We start from the raw sequence: 13,515 nt of genomic DNA on the forward strand, positions 1-13,515 counted from the left end.
GTCCTCTTAACATAATTTACATAGTCAAAAAACATACTCGTTTTGAATAAAAATAAATAAAATACCATTAATTTAATTTAAAATATTCCTAAAAAATACTTAATATTACCTAGTAATAAATTGAAAGTAGGTATTATTGAGTTTTAAATATGTTATAGATAAGAACCAAATTCAACTATAGGTAACTATACATTTTTATCTGAAAATAAATTAACTGTTTTTAACGGAGTTTTTGACAAAATACATTATAATTATAATTGTAGGGAAAATAACAATTGTAAAATATCTGATGAAGCCAATAAATTAAAAAAAAACTTGCAATACAATTATAAAAATTATCCAATACATAACTATTCAATTTTAAGATTTTTTATTGTATACCAATTAGTTTTAGGTTGTAGAAAAACAAAGCAAATATTTTAAAACATTTTAATTATATTTATTGTAATTATGTATATCTGTATTGTTTGTGTATATTATAAATAATTATAAAATAATATATTCTTACATAAACTTGCATATTTCAGCATTACCCACAAAAATTATTATAGAGCATAATAAATTAATATGTACAATAGGTAAATACATTGTACTATTTGTCTTAGAAATTTCAATTTTGATCAGAAGGATATATTTTTTTTTATTCTCAGTAAGAGTATTATCACAAATAATTTATTTAAGGTATGGTAAATTTATTAAATTTAAAATATGTGTTTATTTTGATACCAACACTCAAAAGGTTCCATCTTAGACAGATTTCAAATCATTTTTTTTTCAAATAAATAAAAGTTAAAATGTAATTTTAAAATTGTTTTATTAGTAAGTAACTTTTAAATATAAACAAATCTACATAATGTTTTGTTAACTTTCTAATAGTTGTCTATACTGCTTGAAAATTTCCAAATATTGGGTTCTAAGCAATTGGTTTTGGTTAAGGGGATTCCAAAATATTATTTCTTGGAGAAAACTACCTATACGTGTTCAAACATTTGACTTTAGTTTTATTCCAATAATAATTTTGAAAACATATTATTTGAATTTATTATGAGGTCTATTTTGAACGAATTTTAAAACAGTATTTTTTTCATTAATATTTTTAAAACTACAAGATTTTTTTAAATTTCAAATGAGATTTTATCTTTTAAAAGGATGCTACAACTGCATGTACTGTCCCTGTCTTACATACACGTAACATGGCAAATTGTAAATTCTGAATAATCCATTTAACTCCATTATCATTAATATTCTGTTAAGGAGAATAATAAACTAAAAATGTGGCTTGAAGGTAGATTCTAGAAGCTCCCTAAAGCTGTCATAAAAACAAAATAAAATCTGTTTTCAAAATTATAATTGAAATTAAACTCAAGTACGTTGGAACGCATTGGTCTATTTGCACCAAAAAAAAACAATATTGTAGAACCCCCTTAATTTTAGAATATAAAAAATAATTTGATGAAATTCCAAATTATTATAAGATTTTTTTTAATTATAAAAATTATTATAAACAAAATCTGAACATAATATGAAATAAAAAAAGGATATAATCATTAGGGCCTGCATTTTAATACAAAGTGCATTATTTTTTGAGTGCTCTAAGACAATGCATATTTCATTCAAAGTACATAATTTTACATAAAAGTTACATACAATAGATACTTCAAAGGTAAAAATTATATTTTGCATTTCTCAATAATATGAATTTTTAGAGCACTTCTTGCATTTCCAGGTCATTTTATGACTTTTTAATGTATGTATTAATGTATTGTACAAGATTTTAGTGTAAATCAGGAAATTCAAAATATTATATCAAGAAATATTGTTTTCGTAATATTTGTTTTAATAATTTTTTAAGTATTTTTCATCCGTACCAAATGTCAATTATTCCACATAAGAAAGCATAACGTCTTTATCAATCTCCAGAAACTATCTGATATAGGAGTGTCTTACTAAGACTAAAAAAAAATTAACAACTATCTGTTCAGTTAGATTTGTTTGGGATGTATCCCGGTCACATTTGTTTCCAGTATACTATTTATTTATTGTGCATTTGTGCATACCTAACTGTCTTGTAAAAGATACTTTTTAAAAGTATACATATACAAATACTTATTTTTTAAATGATTTATAGATACTTTCAAATATTTTCATTTTCATATAAATTATATTTTTAACCTTATAAATTAATCGAAAAATTAATTAAACCAATTTTCATGTTTTATATTAATTTTATAAAGTGTCTTATACCATATAATTTGGTGGAAATTAAAATAATCATCTGTTTTCATTGTCAAGTATTTGAATTTTTGGTTGAGTGCAATTATTTACAGTAAAAAATATATTAAATATATTCTTATTTTTTATTTTTATTTTACATGATAAAAATTGAAATACAAAAAAATTTAAACTAAAAAGAATAAGTATTTGATTTTAAACAAAAATACTTTATGAAAGTATTTAATATATGTATTTGATTACTTAAAAAGCATAAAAGTACTTTGATTACTCAAGTACTTAACAATACTGGTGCATAAGTTTGGTATTTAGTTTTTGTATCATTGTTAGTTTAGTTAAGATAATGACGTGTTAAAAATGGTGAAATTAAAACCACCATTATTATATAAGACAACATATTAAAAAATACGTAGGATTTTGATCATAATATCAAAGTAAGGAAGTATTTACTTTTTTAAGTCATCAGAAAGTTTTAAGTTCTAATTTCATAAACCAATCAGTAACAGCAACAGTTGGTACATTTTAGGTTTCATTAGTATTTGTACTTTTACCATAATTTATCTACAACTAATAATTATTATTCCAATCATATTTACTTATAGAATTATACAGAAAATGTAGTGATACAATGCTCCAAGAAAAAGGGAAAATACATGAAACATCAAAAGAACAAAATGACAGGATAAATCAAATTAATGAAAAAGATAATAATCAATTTAACAATATAATAGACAAACAAGAATCACAATTTCATAATACCCTTAGTAAATGTGAAGAATTATTAAACAGATTAAATATTAATAATAAACATGACGAATTTTGTAAAAAAGGAATGAATATGAATGAATTGAACACTGCAAAAAAAAAAGTTGAACAATCAATTAAAGAAAGCAAAGAATCTTTAAGATTAAATGATTACAATGAACATAAACTTAGTGAATTATTAGCAAATTGTTTGAAACATACAAATGAATGGTTAAAAGTTATGCAAAAAATTAAAAAAGATATTGATATAAACAGCCTAACCAAATGCTCTAGTAATTCATTTTGCAATTCAAGTATTCAATCTGAATGTGACTTTGACCGGCCAACTATTATAGTAAAGGAAATAAAAAAAAACCTTAATGAGTTAACAGAATATATGATTAATATGAATAATAAAGTTAAGAAAAATAAATGTAAACATTCGCGAGAAATGACAACACTAAAGAATACAAATTTTAGGTTGACGAAATTATGTGACATAATTGCAAAGAAAATAAGCGATGACAGATGAAGTTATTTAATTAATGCATTGATTGACATTAATCAAAACAATTATTTTTGACAAAAAAAATCCTCATAAAACACAATTACCTACGATGTTCTAATATTGAATTTATTTAATTAGTATTCTTCATAAAACACATTATTAATATTTTGTATTTAAAAATCTAGTAATATATATTTGTATAACATTGAATAATTTTTTTATGAATTGTAATAGTCAATTTTCTAAGAAATCAGGTCCATACTATAGGTATTCATAAGTACATTAGTTTTTTTTTAAAAGTAGGTATGTAAATTAAAGGCTATAAATAAGGTAATTCAATATGTCAGATGATAATATTAGCAATTAGATAGTTCAATTATTAAACTCTACTCGAGGCTCTACTGAATTATGATTTTGGAGGTCAATTATATTATTAGAATCGCTCTTTTAAAAATGTACATTTTATTAATCAACAACAACTATTTAATGAATTTAACTCAAGTGTTTAAGTAGCAATGTATAGCTAATAATATGCTAACGTCTATTTAATCATCCATTTAATAACGAATATTTATCACACATATATATATTAGTATTAGCAGATACAAAATAAAGGTACACACCTTTATTTTATTTAGGTAATTGATTAGAACTTAATAATTTTGAAATTATCTCTATGTTTAGTTCGAATGGATTTTTTTTGAATACATACCTACCTACCTATTTAATTTGTTTTAAAATATTATTCTGAATATAAAGGTAAACTAGTTGCAAAACCATAATTTGTAGATTGACCTAAAGAAAGAAGTACTGTTTTGTTAGACAATTATTCACAAAAATAGGTGAAACTACGAGTCAGGCCATGACTGACTGGAAAACATACTGACTTCATAAAATGAAAATTAAAAACTTATTTTGTAATCGTGCATTTTTTTCATTTTTATCTTTTGGACTTTCCTGATAAAATGTCCTAGTTTCGCTTATGTCTACAAACCCATCACAGGGCCATAAACACCAAATTAAGGTCTTTTATACATAATGTATATAATAAGTAAAGATTATGCATAGGATTGACCTCGGGATTGACACTTTTATGGGTACCTAACTCAAACGTTGAGACTTAATCCGTAAGTGGTATGGTTTGGTCCCATAGACTGCTGCAGTTTTTTGTTTTGGTTTACTTCTTAAAATATCTAAAAAAATTAATTAATTTCTTTAAAATTACTAAATTTGAGTTGAAAAAATAATAGTCAAATAAAGAATGACACCGTAAATATAGTATTTCTACAAATAATGCGACGGAACAATTGAAAAATATTGTCTTAATATAACTAACACAACTAAGTGGTCTAGGAGACAGCACCATACCATTAGCATAATTTTTGTTCATTGTACCACTAATATTATTCTTGTTAACCTGACAAGTGTGTCCAAACAACCGTGCTAAAAATATAGTTGCCTATAATTTAAAAGTTGAACTACTTTATTATTATTTAAACACAAATATGCATGTTGGTACATTCGCTGCCTATGCGCATCAAATGTTGAACAAATGTCAAGTGATGTATATAGTGATGTTTTTCTTTATATTTTAATCAACATTGTGAACCTTACCTCTGTGGTACTGTAATAGCGTAATCATATTTTGTGATTTGTCAACATATTGAGAAATGATGATTGATGGTTATTGCCTATTGGTGAATGGTGATCATAATAATATGTGATAGTTATTAGTTACTACTTAACACGTATTGTTATTAAATACTAATTTTAATAATTAGTCAGTACTCAGTCCCAGATTCAAAATATCAAAATAATACATTTTGTCGTCATTATCAGTTATCAAACTTACTAAACGTTATCAATAATTGTTAGTTACAACCCCTAACCCCCCACTGGTTGCGCTACTGCTCATTATACAACACAGCTGCTGCTGTTGTCTGTTGGTTACGAATTCACAATAACAACCACTTACCACAGTATTGTTCTGAAATGTGGTTGCTTGTGCTAGGAACTTGCAAGTCTGACCCATGACAATAACGATAAATAACTATTAACTCGGAATGCGGGAAGTTAACGTTAGTTAAATCATGACTTCAACAATAAAATTGTTAAACGCACTGTTGTAACAATAATGATGCACGTGATAGTGTGATACTGATTGCACTTAAGAGGACGCCACACCCGCATGTGTTGTCTCCATAGACCATAGGGCATAGACATATAAATATATATTTATACATTATACGCCTATGGTTGTCTCCGCCTTACAAACGCGTAACATACAAAATTAACGCTAAAAAATTCACGTTTTAAGCCACCAGTTAAAAAGTTAGAGTAAATCGAAAGAATTTTAAAATTTTCACTACACTCGACTAACACTCGTATCGTGCTAAGGTGGTGTGGGGTAAAACCATTTCCTCAATCAAAAATTGATACATTTATATGTATACTTACGTATTACCTATATTATAATTATTGTATTTCTCAATGTTTAGATCAGGCAAATTGCAATTTATTTTAACCACCCCCTCCCCCACGGCACCACCAATACATATCTATGTAAATATGATTTATTTAGCTGTAGGGAAATATGAATAAGATACATGTCACGATATTTAATTTACAATTTAGATACATTCTTTAAAAATGTATTTAAGTAAATGGGTAGTTGTTATAAAAATATGCCAATTTTATATATTATTATAGGTAACAATCGTTACGTATTGGCAAATATTATAAAATGTTCATTGCATAGTTATTACTTGTCAGTTGTCGTTGCTCGTTCACCGCTAATTCATAACTCATTTATTTTTATAATACCATTTGGCATTTTCTATTATAGTTTTTTATAATTGTCGAAGGAATTTTTATCGATAGTGCTGCACTGCTGCCTTACGAGTTACGGCTAACGAGCAACGCGGGATGTGGGATGATTTTTATATTATAACATCGTGATCTATGCGCTATACGCAGCTGCCAACCACGACCAATGACGATGCAGCCGTACAAACACATACGGTGTGTCGGCTATATGAGTGGAACACTTGTCGTTGACCGAACGGTGGTGGCCCGTAAATGCGAACCGACGGGTCACCGTCACTCGCACTCCGGTTACACACTTACACACGGTTATGCTTCCCCCCCTCCCCGCCGACCGTCAAACGTAACCACTACGGTACTGCCAGTGCCACAACCATCACCATCACCGTCACGGCGTCACCAAACCAGCCTGCGCGCCAGCCTCGCCAGTCGCTGTTAGTCCCGCCACAACTTCCCCCCTACCCACCAATCACTCGTAGCATCACAAATTCACAACAAGAGGTGTCGACGCCGACGCATCCCGCCATCCCCTCGCAAAGCCAACCATAACGAGTAACAACTACCAACATCACTCGTACGGGTGTCCGCCATATTTAGCGTGTTTTCGTTACTGGACCGTCTCGGCCAACCGGCCGCACCGCGCGCGTTGTCATTGTAACGCCGCCGCCGTAACGACGGCAGACAAACGGTCCAATAATATTACGATTGCTCGTTTAGCGATTACGCTCTATCAATCGATAACCAACGCCACTGCGTAGCGCTGTTCCTCGTATCCGATGTCTGTTGAGATACGAACTATGAACAGTGTCCGACGACGGTGGCATGACGTGAGCTACGGAACCGCAAGCTCGGCACATTGACGGGTGGCCGCCGGCGGACGTCTCAGCGATCGGGGACCACGGATTCCGGGTGAGTACGCGTTGTAGACATTAGCCTTATACGTTTTTCCGGTCTCGCATGGCCACGTCGGTGTTCCCGATCGTTACCACCCACGCCCGAAACTAGCCACTCCACGGTGGCCGCACTCCAGACCCGATCTGGCAGTAGATACTGACCGGTGCCAGATTTGGAATTTTTGGGTGTTCGGCGATCGGTGGAAGTAGGTACTACGGGTGTGTAACATCTGATTTAAATTGTGATTATTTAAGAAATTCGCTAGACTTAACCGGTTTAAAATTATCCCACATTATCCCACACCGGGATAATGAACCATGTAAATTATATGGTCCAAACATCCCGGTGCATTATTTTTCACACCGGTTTAGTCTAGCGAATTTCTAGATTCAATACCCGTTGTGAAGATATGGGGGACATGTGTCACAAGCTGCTTCCATGGGCAGGCAGTGTGAATACAAAACCCAACAGACTTCTAATGCAGAAATCTATGCTAACAATACTTAGGTATCCGGGCAACAAAGTATCGAAAAAATGTATACGAGAAAAAAATATATCCATGCATATTATATTATTATCCGTTACCTTAATACCTACCTATCATTTTAAATTTTTAATTAAAATAATAATAATTATAGTTATACATTATCTACATAAGTAATTAGCATGGCATCTACTCTAATGCATTATGTATAACATTCCTAAAAATAACTGGGTAGCAGTGGCGTAGCCTGGATTTTTTCGGTGGGGGGGGGGAGGAGGCTAATCAACTTTTATTCTTTTACACATTAAATACGCACTAGCACAAATAAATGGCTGAAAAGTTTTAATACTTATCGTACATTTTTAAATACAATTTAAGACTTTTTGAGCTACTATCATAGACAATAAAAATAATTTTTAAATTTTCTTAACATTTTTTGGGGTGGGGGGGCTGCTGAGTAGGTTCCTAAAGTAGTTAGAGGTAATAATCATGAGTGCTTAAAAATAGTTGGTATCCATTGCAGTATTATAATTTCAATGTCACAATGTAATTTATTCATATTCATTTACCTGTATTATGCCGTCATTTGGGTGTCAATTAAAAAAATATGAAGATTTAAATGTCTTATCACGCTTATTTTCTACAAGCAACGGCTACATGGTTGGCATTTCATATGGACATTATAACTTTGAATATATTTTCTTTCAAATGTTTTCCATATTTTTAATTAGACACTGTAGATTTTTTTCCTTGTATATTTGTTTTTTGGAAGTCTACTTCTCTGATATTTTGATAAAAATTTCTACTAAGTACCCATTGAGGCGAGTATCTTATGTCTGTTACTATGCGTTTACTATGTTAATTTTAATGTTGGAATGAATTGACCTATAACCAAATTTACAGGAAAGAATATTATTCTTTATCCATTATTCATTATACGTAACATGTGGATATAACGTGATCCATACATTTGTTCAAATCTTTATTACCTAGATAGGTAGGACTCATTTTAGTACTCCACTATAAGTTAACTTTTTTATCTTCAATTTGGTGAATTAAACATAGTTAGGTACCTACATTTTACAATATTGTACACATTAAAAATGATAAGCCTATGATAGATATCTTCACATTTTCTCATTGTTTCAATTAGATTATTTTACATATTGTGATTTAGAAACAAACTTGTTGAAAATAATACCTTTTAGTACCTAAGTGGTGGGGGGGGGGGGGGTGGGGTACCTACAATTATGTATACATTATTTTTGAAAAAACCAGAAATAAAACTTAATTGTTTGGTTTGATAATTAAAGTATTAGTCGAAGTATTAGTGTTAGGAAATAGATGGGTACCTACTTAAATATCATCTGATTTTTAAATTAAAAGATTTCATGTGTATCAGACTCATTTCACAGGTGTATATAGACCATAGGCTGATGAAAATACTATGAACGAATGATAAGTGCAATTGTGAAATGTGCGTTAGGTATATATAAAATAATTGTTATATCTAATGTTGATATTTTATTGTTTAGTTAAGTTACTCATCAAGAATCAAAATCAAAATGAACGAAGTTAATATGGCTAATAATCAAGATATAAGTATGCAATCATGTACTATAAATGATTTATGCAGATTATGTGCAAATTTTGATGAAAATTTGATACCAATTTATGCTGATGAAGGAGCAGACCATATGTTAGAAAACAAAATAAAAACCCATCTTCCATTTATAAATGTAGTGTACACATTTTAATTTTAATTATATATAATAAAAATGTTTATTAGCAATTTAATGTATTCATTAATGATTTTTATATTTTATAGATTTCTGAAGATGATTTATTACCTAAAAGAGTATGTTATCATTGTGCGTCTGCTGTGCTTGTATGGAATGAGTTATATGAATGCAGCAGTGTTGCAGATCAAAAACTTAGAAACATGTTTGAACTTAACCCATTTGACCAAAATCATGGCAAGGTAATGTAATTTTCTAAATTCCAATTTTATTTTGACAGTAAATAATTTATTACTTTTATATCAAATACTTGCTGGTACCAAACCTGATGTAGGTAATTACAAATACAAATTCTATCTACTTTTAAATTATTAATAACAATTTTTATTTATTCATATGCCTAATTCATTCATATTAAATTTATTTGTATCTGACATATTTTATAATAATTAAATACATTTTTTTGATTAATTAATTTATCAATGATATGAAATGTATATAATTAGTTTAAAAATATTGAGTTAATTTGTATTATTTGTTTATAAGTTAAATGAGGAATTTCTAACAATATCAAATATATTTCCACTTCTTATAATATTAAATTAGAACAATTAGGTAAAAATGTTCACATAATTAAAAAAATTGTGTAGGTACAGAAAATATTATTTTAAGTTTAATAAAGTTAGCTAATTTGAATATAAATAGGGTGTATAACACTTAATATACTATATATTTGCATATACATGTACACTTAAAAATCTTAAATTTCCAGATAAAACCTATGTCATTTTTTTTATTACTTTAATATTACTATAGAAACAAAATATTGAATTCCTCAATTAAATATTAAATAATATACTATACATACCTATAAGGCCATAAACAATAAAAAATAATTAGTAAATCTAGTTTTATATAAAATATAGGTGAGCTTCAGTACTTTCTATATTAAATTTCTTTTATGATTAACATTAATTTATAAAAATATTTAATTTGTTAAAATATGTAAAAATATACAACATGCATTTTTGGATTAGAGTATGTAATTTGAAACAAATCATCGGATTTCTTAAAAATGTTTAAAATATCCAAATACCTACCCGAAGTTCCAAGCTCTTGTTTACTACTATTACTATCTACTATAGTCTGATTTGTGAAAAGTGATGGGTGAAACCCAAATATACTTACCAACAGGGATTCTCTGTATTCTATCATTGCGGCCTAAAAAAAAAAAATATATATATAACCTTAACATGTCTTTACAATGAACAACCTTATATTTTTTCAGTTATAGTGAGTGAGCAAGATAAATAATTGTTTCCTAATTGAAAAGTCCTAATCATGGCTAAATATATAGTTATGATTACAACTTTATGATACACAGGTGTCATGGCCGCCACTAGCAGTGCATATTATCACTTCAATTTATTAATTAATCAGATATCTATATTATATAATATATTATATAATATATTATAGTATAATATAGAATATAGATATCTGTGTTAGCAAAACAATACTAATTATTAATTTCATGGTCAAATAAATTTAAAAATCACTGTCAGCTGAGATTCATTTCCATGCTAAACCATGCAATCATAGTACGTATGCAGCCCATAATAAAAATGCATCTATAAATGATCATCATATCTATATATTTAGCCTGGTAATAAAGTCAGCGCTCATATTTACAATTATATTTATTAAATAATATTATTAAGTATGTTGTAGGTTATATTGAATAATTACTTAATATTATTTAATTATGTTCCTCATAGATGACTATTAAAGTATACTCTTAAGAGGATGCTAAACCTAAACCATTGTCTTACAAATGTACAACATAGCAAAAACTGTTTTGCATGGGACAACTTTACTCCCGCTGAATTTATAGTAAAATTACAAAAATTCAAACAACATAAGATAGAACATTATCTGTAGCGTTTTAATTTCTCTTTATTAGCACTAACCAATAATTTTTAATAATTAAATGATAAAACAAAAAAAAACATAATATTAATAACTTTAAATTATATCTATGTTATCCGAATAACAAAAACGCTACGACACAGATAAAGCTCTTCCCTATGCGTTGTGGAATTTTGGTAATTCTGCTATAAATACAGAGGGGTAAAGTTATCCCGCTCAAAACTGTTTTTGCTATACATTAGAGTCTCGCTAATCCTGACTATCCGGATTATCGAAAATTCGGATTAAATGGAATGACGTTTTTTTAAAACTTACTAATAAATATAAGCAAAAAACACCTTATGTATTTATACAAACTCAAAATATGTATTTTATTGATTTACAATTTTACATTACAAATTAATAATGTTATTATGATAGATGTATTACATACGTACATATATCAATACAAATTTTAAAAAAAATTGTAGAAAATTAGACTGAACTCACTTGAAAAACTCTGTGATATAAGTTGTCATTTTATGTTGTTTTTTTAAATATCTTAATATGTTATCGAAACGATAATATCTTAATTATGGGTATTCCCAAATATACACATTATACATGAGTACTAAAGTACGAAATATAGATTGTCCGGATAAGTGAGACTCTACTGTATTGTGCATTTGTTAGACGGAGACAATGCATCCGGGTGTAGCGTCCTCTTAATATTACAGATGTAATCAACATACTTTTTATATTTAATAATTATCTTCATTTTGTCATTGAGATGCAGTTATATAGTATCTAATGTTTATAAATGTATAATTATTAAATTGTTTAGGGCATGAAAACAACCATCATAAGATTGGTAGTGAACTGTGTCATATAAAAATAATTACAATATATACTATAATTTATGGTTATTTGTTTCCAAACATTAATTTTAGTTTTTATGTATATTGTAGGTAGATATTCAAGAAGACGAAAGGTTAAATCCAACATTAAAAAGGTAAGATATTTCTGTATTAAGTACTTATTTTTAATTTTATAGAAACGTTGATTATCTGATATAATATAGGATTTCAAATATAATAATATTTAAGTAGTTAAATTATGAAATGTGTTTTATTTGTTATAATTTGTATTAATTGCCTACTGCCTAGCCTAACCTAATCTGCACATAAGTTATAAAAACTGTGGTTGCTGTAATAGTGCATAATGTTATAGAATCTTAATATCATACTTTAAATACACAAAGTTGTAAATAAAATATCTAAACACTTACCTGGGTATATTATATTTTTCATTTTCTGAAAATATTATTATGACATGAATGTATAGTATTTTATTATTTTTTATATTACATTATTACATACTTTGATAACTTATTAGGCATTTATATTTTAAATCTTTATTGCATAACTATGAATGTATAGTTGAGAGTATGACACTTATGTTTTAACCACCCATGTTCATCAATTTTTTATAAACTTTAAGGAGATAGTGATTTGACCTATTATCAACCTTAAAGGTGATATCTATGCTATTTCTGAAGACTTTTATGATATTTAAGTTTTTAAGCAATTTATGAATATGTAAAATATTATAATTTAAAAATTCTTACCTATATCTTGATTGAAAATTAAAATATCATAAAAAAAACTCCCAAAAAAGCATAGATAATGTTCTGACCTTTAAGTGTAATAATAGGTTAATTCTCTCTTATTAATGAAAGTTATTAGTTATTACATACAATTAGAACTCATAAACACAAATTTGGCGGGTCGTGCATTTGTAAGAGAGACAACACATGCAGGTGCAATGTTCTCTTAATTAACACAAACCTTTCAAGATAATAATAAATAATAATAATAATACTTATACACTTACATCGTAATTGTTGATATTTAGAACTCAAGTATAAAAGTAACTATTTTTAAATATGTAAAACGAGCATGTTTTGAGTAATAATTAACATACATTATGTATCATAAAAATTAAAATATACAATAATAAATTGTTATAATTTTATGATGAAAAGTTCAAAGTTTTCAGTACCTGTAATATTCATATATATTATTTATACAATACATTGTTGTAAGAAGTCAATATTTATTTTATATATATAAATAAATATACATTAAATTATGTAACCAATATAATCACATTCTAATATAGTC

At 27.7% G+C, this 13,515-nt stretch overlaps 2 protein-coding genes across 5 annotated transcripts in view; one reads left to right on the forward strand and one right to left on the reverse strand.

The window, feature by feature from the left end:
- Positions 1-5,720, reverse strand: part of LOC100161436 (serine/threonine-protein phosphatase 2A regulatory subunit B'' subunit gamma) — a 16,919-nt gene extending 11,199 nt beyond the window's left edge. The window contains exon 1 of one of the 2 annotated variants that reach the window (XM_008186111.3): positions 5,460-5,720. The gene's annotated coding sequence lies outside the window, so the exon portion shown is untranslated. Of the gene's footprint in view, positions 1-5,098; positions 5,416-5,459 lie in introns of those variants that run through there. The other variant, XM_001949549.5, reaches the window with a different exon arrangement.
- Positions 5,721-6,264: 544 nt separating this feature from the next.
- The window catches only part of LOC100575883 (zinc finger protein 595), an 18,596-nt gene continuing 11,345 nt past the window's right edge, over positions 6,265-13,515 (forward strand). The window contains exons 1-4 of one of the 3 annotated variants that reach the window (XM_016805452.2): positions 6,265-7,216; positions 9,221-9,424; positions 9,514-9,666; positions 12,301-12,344. In XM_016805452.2, coding sequence (XP_016660941.1) covers positions 9,251-9,424; positions 9,514-9,666; positions 12,301-12,344 — 371 coding nt within the window. In that variant the 5' untranslated portion in view covers positions 6,265-7,216; positions 9,221-9,250. Of the gene's footprint in view, positions 7,217-8,948; positions 9,163-9,220; positions 9,425-9,513; positions 9,667-12,300; positions 12,345-13,515 lie in introns of those variants that run through there. The other 2 variants (XM_003245340.4, XM_029490353.1) reach the window with 2 other exon arrangements.

This window comes from Acyrthosiphon pisum, chromosome X (assembly GCF_005508785.2).
Source record: "Acyrthosiphon pisum isolate AL4f chromosome X, pea_aphid_22Mar2018_4r6ur, whole genome shotgun sequence".
Classification (NCBI taxonomy): Eukaryota; Metazoa; Arthropoda; class Insecta; order Hemiptera; family Aphididae; genus Acyrthosiphon; species Acyrthosiphon pisum.